The 18,390-nt window shown below is 48.1% G+C and overlaps 1 protein-coding gene across 4 annotated transcripts; it reads right to left on the bottom strand.

The window, feature by feature from the left end:
• Nucleotides 1-2,955: 2,955 nt before the first annotated feature.
• Nucleotides 2,956-18,232, bottom strand: OS9 (OS9 endoplasmic reticulum lectin). 4 transcript variants are annotated; one of them, XM_079774368.1, is made up of 15 exons: nt 18,046-18,232; nt 17,447-17,623; nt 16,124-16,187; nt 15,911-15,987; nt 15,643-15,741; nt 8,247-8,457; nt 8,034-8,138; nt 7,727-7,827; nt 7,257-7,308; nt 6,519-6,607; nt 6,026-6,301; nt 5,562-5,751; nt 4,282-4,446; nt 3,992-4,104; nt 2,956-3,713 (listed from the first exon to the last, which is right to left on the bottom strand). In XM_079774368.1, the coding sequence occupies exons 1-15, from the start codon at nt 18,205-18,207 to the stop codon at nt 3,588-3,590; spliced, it is 2,007 nt and encodes a 668-aa protein (XP_079630494.1). In that variant the 5' UTR covers nt 18,208-18,232; the 3' UTR covers nt 2,956-3,587. The 4 variants fall into 4 exon arrangements, with proteins under 4 accessions (XP_079630494.1, XP_079630495.1, XP_079630496.1 ...); XM_079774369.1 differs by having other exon boundaries at nt 8,034-8,135; XM_079774370.1 differs by lacking the exon at nt 4,282-4,446.
• Nucleotides 18,233-18,390: the final 158 nt, after the last annotated feature.

The raw sequence follows: 18,390 nt of genomic DNA, 5'->3' as shown, positions 1-18,390 counted from the left end.
CGCCTCCTGCTGTGGCTGGTGGCTGGGTATTATTCTCAGTCTCTAAGGGCACCGAGGTGATAGGTCAGAGGCTCCATCGTGTACAACAGCTTTGGGTTGATGTAGAAGAAGGAGACAGGTAGGTCAGAGCAACAGTGGGGATCCAGGGAGCAGAGAAGTGACTCCCAAGATGACCCTGGTTCTGGAAAGGAGTTAGGGTGTGGAGTTTAGAGGAGAGGAAGGGAGTGGGGGCTGCTTGGAGAAGTGAGAGGATGGGGTAGTTTTGGTTAAGAGCAGGAACTTTGGAGTCAGATCTAATTTTGAAAGTAGGCCCTCCACTTCATAGCTAGGTTGCCTTGGTTAGGTTACCTGAATGGTATGTCCTGGGCACCTGGTAAGGGCTCTAGGTCCAGCCCGTGGAAGACTGTCCCAGGCTAGCCTGCTCACCTTGAGCACTTGGTACTGGAAATAGAACTTATTACACTAGGATTCTTCTCTTGGCCAAGAGGGAAGAGGTACAAGATCTCCCGACTGCAGGGTCCCTGATGTCCATGAAATCCATGCCCAATCGATGCAGACTTCCACATCATCCACAGGACCAGTGAGGCCACAGCATCCTATGGCCAGTGCTGCCTCCAATAGCTGCAGCACTTGCTTAGCACGTAGCCAGTTCTGCTGTTCATTCTTCATGTGCAGCCAAAGTGTTTGCCCTGGGAGAGGGCTGGGTGGGGTGGTATTTGGCTAGCAGCCAACACAGGCTTGGCACAGCTACCCACGTGTTGTCATCCACCTTGATGGACCAGTCAATGGCCCATTGTCTTCTAGTAGAGTTGGTGCCGGCTCTCAGCGCCATAATGGACATTCAGCTGCAGGTGAGCCACCAAGCTAATTAGATGTGGCTACAGCAATGGGCCCAGGTCCCAGCCACACGGAGGCCCTGGTTCTGCAGCTTCTTGGGCTGGGTGACCACCTGGTACAGTAGCCTGATCAAGGACAGCATGCTCGGTTGAAAAGATGGATTCAGGGGTGCCGTGCATTGAAAATGCAGATGCAGTTGTGTGATTTGGGAAGGCAAAGGGAGAGGAAGAGGGGCAAGTGGCAAAGAAGACTCAACTAGAAGACCTGGCCATCCTCCCTTGCAACTCAGACCCTGGATTCCCCCACTTCATCTCCTTTCCTTCTCGGTGGCAAAAGCTTACTCCCTTCCTCAGAAGCTCAGCAGTGAGAAAGTATGGGAAGGAGACAGGCACCCTGGAGAGAATTACTACAGGGAATCACAGGCCAGGGGTAAGTTTCTTTCATATCCAGCTAGTGAAAGGTATGGTGTCAGCAACTCCCACCGCAAATCCCAACACTGAGTAACCCACAGGATTCTTTCTTCATGGGCTGTGTCTTTGGTCTGGCTGGAGATGTAAAGGGTGGTAGTGGATGGGTGACAAAATACCATGCCCTCCAGGTGATGCCAGGATAGGACTCTAGAAGGGGACTCCCTGTGGGGCTGAAGGAGAGCTGATACCCATGCCACCATCCCAGCTTGCCTCGGGTGTCCTTACCTCAATTCTTACTACCATCTGCTCCCCCCCCCCCCCCCCCAAATCTGGTTGCCATCTGCCACACACCCTGCTCCACTCCTTTAGTTTGCCTTAGCACAGCTGGGGCCGACCAACCTCCTCTATGGGATTTTCACCACCAGCCAAAGGAAAGTAAAAGAATTTATTATCAGAAGTACAAAATGATTACACCTAATGAGGATTCTAGAACTCTGTTTTCTGATAAGACTCCATCTGCATCAAACCAGTAACCCTCCTGCCCCAGCTTCTCCCTACCTCACATCCTAAAAGATTCTATTGTGACTTCTGATCAATTTTGGGATTCCTTCTAAGGCTCTTGCCTCCATCCAGTCTCTTCTGCACTTACTGTGGATCAGAGACTGGGCTAAGAGCATGACACATACCGTCTCATTCAATCCTCAAAACCACCCTACAAGGCCAGTATAATTATCCATAATTTAACCTTGAGGAAACAGCACCTGAAAAGTTAGATATCTTGTCCAAGGCTCCGCTGATTGTAAGCGGGGTGAGGATTTGAACCCAGCATGCTGACTACAGTTGCCTGATTTTGCACAAGTGAAGCATCCTTCTCTTCAAGATACACAAATGGATCTGGGGAAGCGGGGTTTTATACATCTACCCGTTACATTTCTAAGTAAAACAATTTATGTGTAACGCGCGCAATAAGCACACAACAAGAAGAGGGTCAGTCTCATACAACTTCCTTCAACAATAACGAATCTCACCTTCCATTTTTTGAGACCTGGGAGTTCATGCCCTCTAGCTCTTGTCTTACCTTGTACAGTCAGAAAGGCTGTATACCTCAGAGAGGGAGAGAAAGGTGAGGTTGGGGGAATCCACATCTGCACTTGGCAATGAGGAAGAGGTGGAGACACCTCCCCCGGCCCACCGACCCTTGGCATATAGGAAACTAGCCGCTGTGGGCAGCAGCCCTTTCTCTGGGCATGGCCAAAGGTAGAGGTCTTTTTTGGGAGATGTTGAGTGGTGTGGCCAGGTGGGGATGGGCTGTGGCTGGCAAACAGGATCCGCAGCATGCAACAGGGAGAGTTCAGCAGAAGGGGAAGCCCGTGGGGGGCTAACACTGTAGTGTGCATTTGGCTTTCAGGAAGTAAAGGGGGAGAAGAGAAGGGACAGAAATGGACAGATGAGGAAAAAGGGGAATGGCAGGACTGTAGGCGTTTGAGTCCTCGCCAGGCCACTGGGCTGGCTTGCTTGTCTGCCCTGGCCGCCTCTGTAATCCAGGCCCCCACTGATACCACCTGGGAGGAGTGGAGCACAGAGAGGATGAGACCATGTGCTCCGCCCTGAAGAAAGCACCAATTCCCTCCCTACTTGAGCCCCCCCCCACCCCACCTATCCAGCCCAAGCCCCACCCCCACCCCCCAAAAAAGAAAAAGAAGATTGATGGAGTAATGGTCCAGTTCTTTATTTAGAAACCTGATTGTTCAAGAACATGATGGGTGGGTCTGTACCCCACCCTTTTCACTGGATTGTATCAGAGGTGGTGGGCAACTTTTTCCCATTTCTCAGCAACAGAGGAAGGTGCCTCAACTCAGATGGTAGGGAACAGTGTGGAAAGGGAAAGGAGCAGGAAATCCCAAGCCAATCCAAAGGAAGGGGGTAGGTGACTCCAACAGCAGCAGGGGCAGGGTCGGACCTGTCTCTTAGGGCCTGCTACACAGCACAGGCTTCACGCTCCCCTGCTCTACTCTACTCCAAAGATCTTGGGGGCGGGGGGTGGGGGGGTGGGGAGACAAGGACCAAGTTAGGGGACATAACAGGGAGGGGCTGTGGGGAGGAGCCTGGGAGAGCAACACTCACAGGCCTAGGGAGGTCTTCAGGGAAGCTCTCAGCAGTAGCAGCAGCACTCACCCCATGGCCCCTCCACACCCTGGCTGGGGGCCTGGAAGTCCACAGCTCAGCTCTACTCTGCTGTTTTGCCTTCAGGGTCCCAGCGGGTAGGAGATGGGTGGGGAGGCAGTGGGGCCAGGTGAGGAAGACTCTGGACTCCTTGGTGAACCGATGGTAGTAGTGGTCTCAGAAGTCAAACTCATCCAGGTCCCCCGTGCCCTCCCCGCCTCCAGAGCCCCACACCCTGCGGTAATTGCTCTCCAGCTCTTTCTGTCGCTGCCGTTCCTTCTGCGCCTCTTCGGCTCCCTGTACCTGGTAAGGGAGCGGGAAACAGGGTGAGCTGCAGGATCCAGAACTAGCAGCACGGGGAAGGCAGGAATGGGGCACACACTTCTCACAGGGCTCTTGCCAAGGGCCCAAACGCCCCGCTGCCAGGACCACCAGCCTGCCTTACAGATAAGGAAACTGAAGCTCAGAAAGTGGCAAGGCTGGGATGTGCCTGTGTCACTCAACCATGCTCTCAACACCACAGCGCACTAGAGGAGGGGGCAGGCTGGAGGTGCAGGACTTGGAGGTAGGATGCCTCTCACCAAGATATTGAAGAAAATCTCCTTAAGGTTTTTCGTGTCCTCATCAGTCAGCCAGCGTGCATCCTCCTCAGTCCCTTCAGCCCCTGGCCGGACAATTTTGATCTCAATTTTCCCTGGAAAAAAGCAGGATGGGCAGTGAGAGGAGAGGAGTCGGGGAGCTTCAGTGCAGGTCCTCTGCCCGCCCCAGGGCCCCAGCCGCCAGGCTTCCAGTCCACCTTGACCCAGCCCCTCTGTTTCCAGCAGCAAACCCTTCCAACAGCTCTGAATCCAGCCCCGCCCCCAGGGCCCACCTTCGGCTGTGAGTCCCTCCCTCTCCAGCAGCTCTTTCACCAGCCCCTCGATTTGTTTCAGCTGTGGGTTTTCCCGTTTCATCTCGAGGACTGTCAGATCCTGATTGGGGCCTCCGTGACGGAGCTTGGTGACCCGGACCCGGACTCTGTGCTCGGGATCCTCCTCTTAGAGGGGGAGACACACAGGGAGACACAAAGCAGAGCCGTGACTCCAGGGCTGTCGTGGTCACGTCTCCCTAAGCCACCCATTGGTTTTGGCAGTTATTCCACCTCAGACACGTGTATGAGCCAGGGCCCCAAATAAATGAGTCCCCCCACCCCTTCCAGCCTGCAAGCTCCCTCCACCACTTGCAGCTCCCTTCTTCCATCCAGACCCAATAATTCTGCTCCTCACCTACAGCTTCTTCTCAACAATCAAAGAAGTTTTGTTTAAAGAAGCAAGGCACGCTCTCCCTCTGGGGAGCTTGACCATGCCTTTCCCCGCCTCATCTTCTTCCTCCCAGCTGCATTTCTTCGGCCTTTCCCTCTCCTAAGCTCCAAGCACCCTTCTTTTGCTTCTGTAACTTGTTTCCTGAGCTCATGCAGCCCAGCTGGCTCATTTCTGCTACCTCTGTAACTTCCTAATAAACTTTCTCTTACAATTTGAACAACAACAACAAAAGAAACAGCAGGTTGGAAAGCTGTGGTTTGCTTCTCCCCATGTTGGTGCTCAAATTGTTTACAGAGAAAGTAAGATGGAAGGTTTGAAACTCAAACATTCCATTTGGGGTGTCTGATCTCCACAGCCATAGAACCCCATGGAATGGACACAAGGCGGGTGCAAGAAGAAGGAATAACTTCAAGTCTGCCCAGGCAATTGGCTTAGGAGCAGCTGGCTGCTTATTCACAGCTTGCCAGCTGGGGTCTCTCCTGGTGCAAAGTCCTAACTGTTGAAAGGCTGCCTCCTGCACAGATGTGTGGCCTTCAGCTCACAGGCGCACTGTCACTCAGTTAAGATCTACTGATCACCCACCATGTGTCGGTGAGAGTGCTAAGCACTGTGCATATGGAAGCCATCAGAAATAAGACAGACATGCTCTGGAAGCTGCTTTCCAAAGGATGAATAGGAGGTAACCAGGCAAAGGGATGGAGGTGGCAGGAAGAAGGCAGGAATGAGAACAGTGTTTCAGAAACAGGGAAGAGAGTGAGCACCTCAGGAGGGAAAGAACATGTCGCCTTCCTGCACACACCAGCTGAGGGATAAAGACAAGGGACTTGGCTTCCCGGATGACGGCTCTCACCTGCTGGTCGGAAGGAGGGGGGAGGTTTTCTGGGGACGACCTTCCTTTTCCTGTGCTTCTTCACCAGCTCTGGACTCTGCTTTTCCTCCAGCCTTTTGATGAGTTTGTTGAGAGTGGATGTCAGGGCCAACATAGCCCGATCCCGCTCTGACTCCTTCTTCAGCCCATCTGGGTCCAGCTCCTTCTCTGTCTGGAGTGCCCAAGGGGGAGTGGAGAGTCAAAGGGCAGTGAAAGGCAGTGGTCCATGCTCCACAGGAGAGCCATGTCTAAGACGCATCCCTCTTTCCGATCCCCCTTCCCCACCATCCCCACTTTTAATTCAATAAACAGCGATCATTTCAGAGAGCCCTGCCCCAGGCCCCAGGCTATGCTAGGTGCTAACCTTTGTTCTCTTTCAGCCCCGCAGCCTGTCTTGCCCACAGGAGCAGACGCTGCAGAAGCAAATGAGGAAGAGCTGTGCTCACCTCCTGGATAATGTTCTCCAGCTCCCGCTCCATGCCAGCCTTCACCTCTGAACGGAGCCGCTCTCGGTCTGAAGGGAGCAGTATCCCTTCCAGTTCCTTCTCAAATTCTCCCAGTAACTGCCTTTCATCATCATTTTCATCTTCATCCTCGTCGTCCTCCTCTTCTTCCACCTCATTCTGCTGTTCGGTGTCACCCTTTTCCTTCCCCTCTGGTTCCCTTGGAGGGACTTCTGCAGCATCTTCTTCAGGCTGCTCTTGGCCTGCATTTGGCTTCCCCTGGGGATCAAAAGAAAAAGGTAGATGGTTGGGTGGGGTTTTAGTAGAGACCCATGGTGGGGGACACAGAGTAGCTGGGGTGTGGCAGGGGGGACGGAAGAAGAGTAAAGGCAGGGAGTGAGTCTACGTGGCCCAGCTCAGGCTGAGGTCAGGGTGGTTCTCCAAAGGCTCCCGCCAGGGAGGCAGGTTCCACCCCTCCCTTACGCAGGGCCCATACCTTTTTTGCTCCACCTTTCAGCTCCTCTATCAATCGAATCAAGTCCGCAGGACTCCGGATGACTTTGACCTGCACGTTGTTCTGAAAATCTGAGATGGAAAAATAGGAATGAACCCGTTGTGTTCTAAATTCTATTTTGACCTCCTAAGGAGAAGAGTTGAGGAGACCAAGGAAGAACATGGTCCCGATCTCCAGGAGCTAACTGGTCAGAGAGATAGGGGCCAACACAGCACTGGTGTGAGGTGGCCTCACAGCTGAGAGAAGGACGCTTACGAGTTGCTAAGGCCCCCGCTCTTTCACGTACTGCTGTGTCCCTTCTGCAATCACCCCAGTTTTCAGGACTCCAGAAGACATTTTGGGGCCAAGTGCTCCTCTTCCCTGGATCCTATTCTCCATTAAGTTTACTCAGTTTCAGACATTCTACTATGAACTACAGATTCATTCCCACTGAATCTCACAACAGCCCTCTAAAGTAGGAGTATTATCCACATTAGGGGTGAGGAAACTGAGGTTAAGTAAAATTATCCAAGATCACAAAGTCAGTAAGTAGTGGAACCACTGTGCCTGCTACCTCCATAGAAGAGAACTATTGTCTACAGAGGACATTCCTGTAAAAAGGAATTCCCTGCTGGCCTGGCTGCCCAACTTCCCTCCCAGTGTTTACCTTTACCCTTACCCCGATCCCTGCCCACCAGAAAATACATGCAAACAGTAAAAGAGACACGGAGGTTTACTCACCACTGGGAGGGCCTGGAGCTGGATCTGCTGGCTCAACGTTTGGTTCCTGCTCCTGATGAGAAGAGTCAGAGTCAAATATGCAAACCTATTTATACTCTTTTTAAAAAATATATTTTTTTTATTGATTTCAGAGAGGAAGGGAGAGGGAAAGAGAGATAGAAACATCAACGATGAGACAGAATCATTGACTGGCTGCCTCCTGCACGGCCCCACCCTGGGGAGTGAGCCCACAACCTGGGCATGTGCCCTGACTGGGAATTTAACCATGACCTCCTGGTTCACAGGTCAAGCTCAACCACTGAGCCATGCCAGCCGGGCTGTTTATGCTCTTAAGGCAATGGTTCTGGGTTATATCCTTGCATCCCTGGACAGATGCAGGTCATCTCATAATGACCTCAGCTTGAGAGACCCTCCATCCCAAAGCCCAGGTTCAACCTCATCAGAGAAATGGCAAGGAAGCTGTCTCTCACCTCAGCCTGTGCCTCCTCCCCTCCTTGGACTTGGTCCTCTGGCTCATGAATCATCTTCCAAAAATCTGATTCCTTACTGTCATCCTTGGTTGGGCTTGCAGCTGGGATAGAGAGAACAGGGAGGAAACAGAAAGTAGGGGTGAAATGGAAGGGAACAAGTAGAATGAGGACATTCCCTCCTCCATTACCAAGGGAGAAGGGCCCATACACTTTTTCACCCCACACTGAAAAGTCAGTCCAGGACAACAAGACTGGGGAGGAAAGAAATGGAGACAAATTTCATGGGACAGGTGAAGCAAGGTCCTACCTGCTTTCTTTGTGGGCATCACCCCAGGTTTGGTCTCACTCCACATTTGAGGGTCCAGGTCTTGAAGCTCCTCTATCATTTTATCTCCATACTGCTTTGAGTCTACTGAGAAACAGCATGTAGGCAGGACAGGGACACATTCCTCTGGGCTCTTTGTACTTTATCTTCTGCTTATCCCTCCCCATGTCTCTCCTTCCTTTCTTAATCACTCACCAGCTTGCCTCTGAATGTAGGCCATGTACTCCTCAGGCTGTAGGGCAGGGTGACAGAGAATGGCTTGGGGAGCAGCACTGGGTGGGGGCCGGAGGAGAGGGTGGGGACAGAGCCGAGGAGTCCGAATGGTCAACACGTAGGAGCAGGACAAGGGCTCATCCACACGATCAATATAGTCCCCGGAAATGCCAGCCCCCTCGTCACAGAGGAACTGACAAGACAAAGAGGGCAAATAAATAGTAATTACCACCAATAATCTCCTTTAGTTCTTGGGAATTTGTATCCAGAACTGCTAAAATATATTACCTCAAATGTCCAATTTTCAACAAAAAATTATGGAACATGCAAAGAAAGAGATGTAGAGTTAAAGCAGATGTCTGAAAGGTATAAGGCTTGTCTGGAGAGAATGCAGCCCATCACTACTATCTACCATAGGGAAAAGGCTTTGTGGCCCTAGCTGGTTTGGCTCAGTGGATAGAGCGTCCGACTGCGGACTGAAGGGTCCCAGGTTCGATTCTGGTCAGGGGCACATGCCCAGGTTGCAGGCTCAATCCCCAGTAGGGGGCATGCAGGAGGCAGCCAATTAATGATTCTCACTCATCACTGATGTTTCTATCTCTCTCCCTCTCCCTTTCCCTGTGAAATCAATAGAAATATATTAAAAAATATAAATAAATAAAAAGTAATAAACAGCATTGGCTAGTGTGGCTCGGTTAGTGAATCATCCCATGGACCTAAAAGTTGCAGGCTCAATCCCCAGTAGGGGGCGTGCAGGAGGCAGCCCATCTATGTTTCTCTCTCCCTTCTCTCTCTAAAAAATGAATGAACCCCTGGCTGGGAAGCTCAGTTGCTTAGAGCGTCATCCCAATACACCAAAGTTGTGGGTTCGATCTCTCAGCAGGGCACATACAAGAGTCAACCAATGAATGCATAAATACTAAATGGAACAACAAACCAATGTTTCTCTCTCTCTCATCAATAAATAAATAAATAATCAAGAAAAACATATATATTTTTTAAAGTAATAAACAGCAATGCTCCTCAAACTTTTTCCAAAAAATAGAAGAGAAGGGAATACTTCCCGATTCATTCAATAAGTCCAATATAACCCTGATACCATATCCAGACAAAGATATCATAAGAAAAGGAAGCCACAGGATAAAATCTTTTATGAATACAGACCTCCCGCAAGTCCTCAAGTAATACTAGTTAACTGAATTCAGCTACATGTAAAAAAGATTACACACCATGACCAAGAAGGATTTATTCCAGGAGTAAAAGGTTGGGAAACATAAAAAAATCAATTAATGTAATTAAAACTCCCTATCAATAGAATAAAGGACAAAAACCACATGTTCAGCCCTAACCAGTTTGGCTCAATGGATAGAGCATCAGCCTGCAGACTGAAATGTCCCAGGTTCGATTCTGGTCAAGGGCATGTACCTTGGTTGTGGGCACATCCCCAGTGGGGGGTGTGCAGGAGGCAGGTGATCGATGTTTCTCTCTCATCGATGTTTCTAACACTATATCCCTCTCCCTTCCTCTCTGTAAAGAATCAATAAAAATATTTTTTAAAAAACCACATGTTCATCTCAATGGACATAGAAAAAGCATTTGACAAAATTCAATACCTCTTCATGACCAAAACAACAAACTAGAAATAGAAGGGGACTTCATTAACCTGATTAAAGGCATCTATTAAAAATCCACAGCTAACACCATACTTCATGGTGAAAAACCGAACAGTTTCCCCCTAAGATCAGGAAGAGGACAAGGATGTCTGCTTGTGTCACTTGTATTCAAAGTTGTACTGTAGCTTCTGACCAGAGCAATTAGACAATAAAATGAAATGCAAGGCAACTAGGTTGGGAGGAAAAATGACCTTTATTTACAGATGACCTGATCTTGTGTACAGATAATCCAAAGAAATTCACTAAAAAAACTATTAGAACTGATAAACGAGTTCCATACGGTTGCAGAATAGAGGAATCAATTGTACTGTATTTCTACATACCTGCAATGCACAACCCTCAAAAATAAAATTAATAAAATAATTACATTTGCGGAGAAACCAAGATGGCGGCATAGGTTAAACACCTAACCTACAGCCTGGCACAGCAATTTCAAAAATACAACTAAAAGTCAAAACGGACATCATGCAGAACCACAGGAAAGCTGGCTGACTGAAATGCCCACAACTAGAAGGAAAGAAAATAATTACATTTGCAATAGCATCAAAAAAATAAAATAATTGGGAATAAATGTAGCAAAATAAAGTATAAACTTATACTCTGAAAACTATAAAACATTGTTGAAAGAAATTAAAGACTTAAATAAGTAGAAAGACATCCATGTTCATAAATTATAAGACTTAATATATGTATATTTTAAATATGAAGGTTCTTTTTTAAAAATATATACCTTATTGATTTTTTACAGAGAGGAAGGGAGAGGGATAGAGAGTTAGAAACATAGATCAGTTGCCTCCTGCACGCCCCCTACTGGGGATGTGCCCGAAACCAAGGTACATGCCCTTGACCATAGAACCTGGGACCCTTGAGTACACTGGCCGACGCTCTATCCACTGAGCCAAACTGGTTAGGGCTCAAGACTTAATATTGTTAAGATGGTAATACTCCTACACTGGCAAGGTAGCTTAGGTGGTTACGGTGTTATCCCAGTATACCAAGGTTTCGGGTTTGATCCCTGGTCAGAACATATACAAGAATCAACCAATGAATGAATAAATAAGTGGAACAAATCAATGTTTCTCCCTAAAAATTTTTTTTAAAAGGATGACAATACTCCCCAAATTGATTTTTAGAGTCAATGCAATCTCCATCAAAATTCCAGTTTCCTTGTTTGCAGAAATTAACAAACTAATCCTAAAATTCATATGAAAATTCAAGGGATTCTAATCTAAATAGTCAAAACAATCTTGAAAAAGAACAAAACTGGAAGACTCACACTTGACTTGCTATAAATCTACAATAATCAAGACAGTTTGGTACTTAAATAAGTATAGATATATAGACCAATGAAACAGAATTGAGAGTCCAGAAATTAACCTTCACTTTTATCATAATTTTATTTGCAACAAGGTTACCAAGATAATTCAATGGGAATAAGTGTTTTCAACAAATGATCAACAACTGGATATCAACATATAAAGGAATGAAGATGGCCCGAGCTGGTTTGGCTCAGTGGATAGAATGGTGGCCTGTGGACTGAAGGGTCCTCAGTTCAACTCCAATCAAGGACACATGCCCATGTTGTGGGCTTGATCCCCAGTGGGGGTTGTGCAGGAGGCAATCAATGATTCTCTCTCATTATTGGTGTTTCTATCTCCCTCTCCCTTCCTCCCTGAAATCAATAAAAATAATATATATATATATATATATATATATATATATATATATATATATATATATATATAAAGAAAAAGCTTAAAAAAAAAAAAAGAATGAAGATGGACTCCTAACTCATACTATATGTACAAAAATTAACTCCAGCCCGGCCGGTATGGCTCAGTGATTGAGCGCCGACCTATGAACCAGGAGGTCATGGTTCGATTCCCAGTCAGGGCACATGCCCAGGTTGTGGGCTCAAACTCTAGTGTGGGGTGTACAGAAGGCAACCAATCAATGATTCTCTCTCATCATTGATGTTTCTATGTCTCTCTCCCCCTCCCTTCCACTCTGAAATCAATGAAAAATATATTTTAAAAAAATCAAACTGTGACCTCCTGGTTCATAGGTTAATACTCAACCACTGAGCCACGCTGGTTGGGCAATAAAAATATTTAGCCCTAGCCAGTTTGGCTCAGTGAATAGAGCGTCAGCCTGTGGGGACTAAAGGGTCCCGGGTTTGATTCTGGTCAAGGACACATGCCCTGGTTGTGGGCTCGATTTCCAGTAGGGGGCGTGCAGGAGGCAGCCAGTCAATGATTATCTCTCATCACTGATGTTTCTATCTCTCTCTCTCTCCCTTCATCTCTGAAATCAATAGAAATATGTGTGTGTGTGTGTGTGTGTGTGTATACACACACACACACACACACACACACACACACACACACACACATATATATATATACATATATATGAAAAGAAAGCACATGCTGCCCAGTGACTTTCAGAAGTTCCTGGTCCACAGCATCAAGGAGCTTGAAGTGCTGCTGATGTGCAACAAACCTCACTGTGCTGAGATCGCTCACAGTGCCTCCTCAAAGATCTGCAAAGCTATTGTGGGAAGAGCAGCCCAGCTGGCCATCAGAGCCACCAATCCCAATGCCAGGCTGTGCAGCGAAGAAAATGAATAGACAGACTGTGTGCACACTGTCTTTGTGTTAATAAAACCATGAGAGAGAGAGAGAGAGAGAGAGAGAGAGAGAGAGAGAGAGAGAGAGAGAGAGAAGTACAAATTGGCAATCACAAAATAGTCCCGGGGATGTAAAGTACAGCATAGGGAATATGTAGTGCAGCCAACAACATGGACCAGTCTCTGGTTGAGATATGGCCTTCCTGGGTTCCATGTCACCAGTCTTCTCTCTGGCCCTTTCTCCTTGGCAAAGCTCCTTTCTGCCCTTGCTTTCAACGTCAGCTCCCTCAAAGTTCTGTCCCACTTTTCTCACTATACTAGTATACTGTTTCTTTGGGGGCGATTTTATCCATACCATGACTCCAATCATAACTAATACGCTGACGACTCTCAGCCCTCTGTGTTCAACTCAGATCACTCTCCTGAGCTCCAGGCCCACAGATCCAACAGCCTCCTCAGATATCTCTAACTTGGATACCTGCAGGCACTAAAATCATCCTGTTCAAAACCAAAATCATTTCCCTTCACCAAACCTACTCCTCTTCCCACTATAGCTGTCTCAGTAACAGGGGCCACCATCTATCTTACTTGTTGCTAGGCACTGTTTCAGGCACTGAGGATGCATCAGAAAATAAGACAGGCATTGTCCCTGCCTTCCTGGAGCTTATTCTAGTGCGGGTAGACAGAGAGATTAAACTCAAACAAAGAAGATAATTTCAGGCAATGATATGGATACTTGGAAGAATATAAAACTCTATAGGTGAGTATCAGGATGGGAGAAAGGGGTGCGCACGTGTTTGCTCACGGGAGTGTTTGTGTGCCTACGTCAGGTCTCCCTGTGGAGGTGTCACAGGGATATGTAATCTGAATGAGAGGATGGCCCCAGCCATTCAAATATCTGTGGAAAATTAGCTCTATGTGATAGCAATAATGAGACCTGCTGGTTCAGAGGCCAGAAAAAGGGCCAGTGGGACAGAAACACAATGAGTATTTTTTCTCCAGGCCAGACCTCATCCCTAACTTCAGAATACCAGAGCCAACTACCAATTGGATATCACCACTAGGATGTCTAATAGGCAACTTGGCCTTCATATGCCCAACACCAACCTAGCTTCCTCCTCCAAACCTGTTCCTTCCCACTTTACTAAATGACAATTCTATTCTCCCAGCTGCTCAAGCTAAAAACCGTGGAGTCATACTTGACTCCACCCCACATCCAATCTATCAACAAATCTTATTGGCTCTACCTTCAAAATACCTTCAGAATCCAACTGCTTTCCGCCACCTCCACTGCTACCACGTTGATGTGAGTTGAAATATTTGGACCTTACTCTTTTTTTAAAATATATTTTTTATTGATTTTTTACAGAGAGGAAGAGAGAGGGATAGAGAGTTAGAAACATCGATGAGAGAGAAACATCGATCAGCTGCCTCTTGCACACCCCCTACTGGGGATGTGCCCGCAATCAAGGTAGATGCCCTTGACCAGAATCGAACCTGGGACCTTTCAGTCCGCAGGCCGACGCTCTATCCACTGAGACAAACCAGTTTCGGCTGGACCTTACCCTTTAACAAGGCACAATCATCAAAGGTTTTCCAGTCTGGGCAGAGAAGTGACAGATGCCTATAGTGGTGTGCTGGGTGTGCTCACACCAGTTCACAAGAGCCACTGGGAAATTTTCAGGAATGTTGTAAGACAGTCGACATCATGGTGATAGCATGAATTGAGCCATGGTGGGAATATTTATACTATGGATATTGGCAAACATTATAAATCAGGGCTCCCCTCTTTATCCCTTTACCCTACACCCTGGTAACTGGCTGTTCAACATTTATCAGCACACAATTGCATGTGAAAATCTGTATTACAGAAAGATAATTCTTTTAAAATATATATATATTTTATTGATTTTTTACAGAGAGGAAGAGAGAGGGATAGAGAGCTAGAAACATCGATGAGAGAGAAACATTGATCAGCTGCCTCCTGCACACCCCCCACTGGGGATGTGCCCGCAACCAAGGCACAAGCCCTTGACCGGAATCGAACCTGGGACCCCTCAGTCCGCAGGCCGATGCTCTATCCACTGAGCCAAACCAGTTAGGGCAGAAAGATAATTCTTGTGTCATGTGGCTCTCTACAGATGTGTTTGTGAATACACATTAGAATCACGTAAGAAACTTTTCCCACAATATATCTGCCTGCCTGCCTGAACTCACTAAGGACCACTAGATCAGGAACACATATTTAGAGGCTATTGGTAGTTATGCAGGTGAGAGATGAAGGTACCAAGCATAGGAAAAAAGAGGAGAGTTGAGATAAATCTAGAATAGAATGAATGGGCTTTGGTATTTACTTTGAGAACTAAATTCCTTTTCTTCACATCACTCCTCAGTTTGTAATCACAGACTCATTCCTGTGATTTTTTAAAAATTGATTTCAGATAAAAGAAGGGAGAGGGAGAGCAAGATAAGAAATATCAATGATGAAAGAGAATCGTCGCTCAGCTGCCTCCTGCATACCCACTACTGGGGATTAAGCATGTGTCCCCACCAGAGACCGGCAATCGAACCGTGACCTCCTGGTTCATGGGTCGATGCTCAACCACTGAGCAACACTGGCAGGACTCTATGATTCCTTTAACATCTGTCTTCCTTTCCAGACTATGCATTCCATGAGGGCAGGGGCTGCATGTTTGCCCACAATGTATCCCCAGAGCGGAGCCCAATACCTACGCCAGCAGGGCCTCATGGAAGAGTCATTAAATGAAGAAAGGACAGAGACGGAGAAAGAAGAGTCAACACCCAAGTTTCTAGCTTAGGTGACAGAAAGGAGAAACATGCACAAAAGAGTAAGTGTGTTTGGGCTTCTAGAGGGGAGGATTTGGGAAATGTGGACTAGAAGTGCTTCTGAATCTCCAGGCAGTGACTTCCAGCTGATAGCTGGAAATATGAGTCTTCAACTTAGGCTTTAGGGCCTGGGAAAGACCCTCTTGACTATAAAATGCAACCTTGTATTTTTCCATTAGAATCTGAATTGTCACCGAGGAAGTATCAACTTCCCTCTTTCAAGACTCACCCGAACTTCAGCCTCCCGGGGCCTCCCATTGAGGTCGCACTTGGACCCATTGCCATAGGTCTGGCTGTGGTAGCGTTTCAGGCGATGCTGCTTGGAGGCCTGGGGAGGACATCAGGCAGGAGAGGGAGGATGTGAGAAAGAGAGAAAGGAGGAAGAATGGCCACCAAGCTCTAAGAAACATGGCAGCTAATCCTGACCCTCCCCTTCTTGTCAGGGCTTTTAGTCTGAAGCCAGCAACCCTTCCTTCCCAGTCCCACACTCCTGCCACCTTGGCTGTTTCATCATCCCAGTCGAAGGCTGATTGGTAGTAGCCCAGATAGAGGACTTCACCTTTGATCTCTGAATCTGCAAGAGAAAGAGAAACCACAGTGAATCACAGTTATTCTTTTCTAAAAAGACTAGCAGGGGAGGGGACTGGGGAGGCAGGTCACCTTCCATGATGGGTTGCTGAGGGCTTAGGGAAAATGTAGGTGTGAGTCACCTTCCATGTGGTACTGTTGGATGTGGCGTCCATAACAGAATTCATATGTCCACCAGTCCTTGGTCTGACAATTAAAAAAACAAACAAAAACACACCAATCATGGAGATGGAGTGCAGATGTCTCTTCTTAGAACCAGATCACTCCTGGCTCCAAGACATATAACCTCTCAGCCACTTCTCATCTCCCTTTGCTTCCACGCTCAATTCGCCAGATTCTCAGAGTGGAAGGAGGGCTGTTTTACTCTGTGACTCAAAGAGCTACCTCTAAAATCTGTTTTCACCCTGGCCGGTGTGGCGCAGTTGGTTGGGCATCATCCAGTGCACAGAAAGGCTGCCAGTTCAAGTCAGGCTCAGGGCACATCCCCAGTAGGGGGCATGCAGGAGACAGCCAATTGAAGTTTCCCTCTTACATCCCCAATGTTTCTCTCTCTCTACAAATTTTAAAAAATCTTAAAGAAAAAAAAAAAAAGAGTCCGTTTTCCACCTGTGGGCTTTCTACACCTCTTCTTTAAAAACCTTTTTTTGTTCTACATAAAAGTAAGAAATCATGGTATTCTTGAAGCACTCAGACCAGGGAAACATAAAATGTTAATTGACCTTCTACAACATTTCTTGTGCTATTCTAGTCACTGCGGATACAGTTGTGAACAAGATAAAGTCTCTGACCGCATGGACTTACATTCTAATGCTTGGACTCAAACCAAAAATAAATAAACTGATGATTCAGTTAATAAGATGATTTCAGACCATGAGAAGTGCCATAGGGAAAATAAAATAGGACACTGGGGCAGAGTGATAAGGAGAGCGAGTGACTTCACCCGGAAGGCTTCTCCCGGGGAGTGCTCCTCTTACCGGGCACTGACCCGCTTTAGGCACCTCAATCTTGGCTTAACCCTATGCTGGGATCTATCCTGACCCTCCTCTATATTCAGCATCAGTGGTTGCAAGATTCTTTACTTCTTTCCTGTCTGTACAACATGTCAACTCCTTCAATGGCCTTCTTTAAAAAATATATTTTTATTGATTTCAGAGAGGAAGGGAGAGAGAAACATCAATGATAAAAGAGAATCATTGATTGGCTGCCTCCTGCACACCCCCTATTTGGGATGGAGCCCACAACCCGGGCATATGCCCTGACCGGGAAAAGAACTGTGATCTCCTGGTTCATAGGTGGATGCTCAACCATTGAGCCACGCCAGCCGGGCTCCAATGGCCTTCTTAACTCTGACAGGTCCTCCTCATCCCACCTTACTCACTGGCATTCTGGTTCTCAGGCAGACAGCTAGATCCCAAGCCCTCACTCCATCCACCCGTCCCCTTTACCTTCAGCAGGCAAGGAGCATCTTTCATTGGGCTCAACAATTCGGGGATCCCAGGTCCTTGGTAAGCAGGTGTCTCCTCCTCCCTTTCACGCTGGAAGTGAATGGCTCCAGCTGGCAGGCGACATTCATAGCGCTGCTTGTACTTGGAGGAAACAATCACCACGTCCGAAGCTTGGCTCTGGGGCAGAAGTGAGGGACAGTCGGGGGACAGGGAGGCAAAGAGAGGCGGGGGTCAGTAAGGACAATGAGAGCCCTCTTCGCATCCTGGGGGGAAGCCCAGCCAAAACAGAACAAGCCACAGGTCCTCCAGATGTGTTCGCCGCGCGAGGGGAGAGGGTGCTCCCACTTCTCCAGGGAGCGGAGGGTGGGGGTGTTCCGAAGAGGAACTAGGACCCAAGCTGACAGCGGGAAGCCCCGCCCTCCCGGCCCCGGCTCCCAGGGAGTGGGTCTCCGTCGGCGATTCTCAGCAAACGTCGTAAAACTCCCACCTACTCTTCCCGATTCTCCTTAGGCTGCGCCGCGGACTCCACAGCAGCCTTTCTTCCTCTACTTTTCCCCCTGCCCCTGGCCCCGGACCCCCGCCGCCCTACGCCTCCTCACCTGCCCTCCCATAACGGGCAACGGCAGGATCTCGATCCCATAACGCATCTCACTCAGCTCCTCCAGGTTCAGGCTCCCGACACCACCCGTGAGGCTTGCGGGTAACAGGAACCCCAAAAGCAGCAGCCCCAACAGCCTGGACGGCAGAGGTTCTGCCGCCATCTTTCGCTCCTCTTCTTATCCAGAACTCCTTCCGCCCGAAACCTGGCAGCGGCCTCACACGTCTATTAACACCCCAAAGTCTCATTGGCTAGGTGTTCTGTCCCTCTCACGTTCCCGCGTCCCATTTGTAGGCGTGGCCCCAAAGCCCAAGGGGAGGTGGGTCACGACGACTAGCAAAACCAC

Source organism: Cnephaeus nilssonii (assembly GCF_951640355.1).
Source record: "Cnephaeus nilssonii genome assembly, chromosome: 6".
Taxonomy (NCBI): Eukaryota; Metazoa; Chordata; class Mammalia; order Chiroptera; family Vespertilionidae; genus Cnephaeus; species Cnephaeus nilssonii.
The sequence above is the reverse complement of the archived record's forward strand: the minus strand, read 5'-3'. Positions and strand labels throughout refer to the sequence as shown.

Coding starts and splice junctions, on each gene's coding strand:
- OS9 (XM_079774368.1), bottom strand. CDS start 18,207: ATGGCGGCAGAACCTCTGCCGTCCAGGCTGTTGGGGCTGCTGCTTTTG. Junction 8,458..15,642: donor CCCGGGAGGCTGAAGTTCGG/GTGAGTCTTGAA, acceptor TTGTCTTGTCAG/TTCCTCTGTGACGAGGGGGC. Junction 4,105..4,281: donor GGAGGGACTCACAGCCGAAG/GTGGGCCCTGGG, acceptor GCTTTTTTCCAG/GGAAAATTGAGATCAAAATT.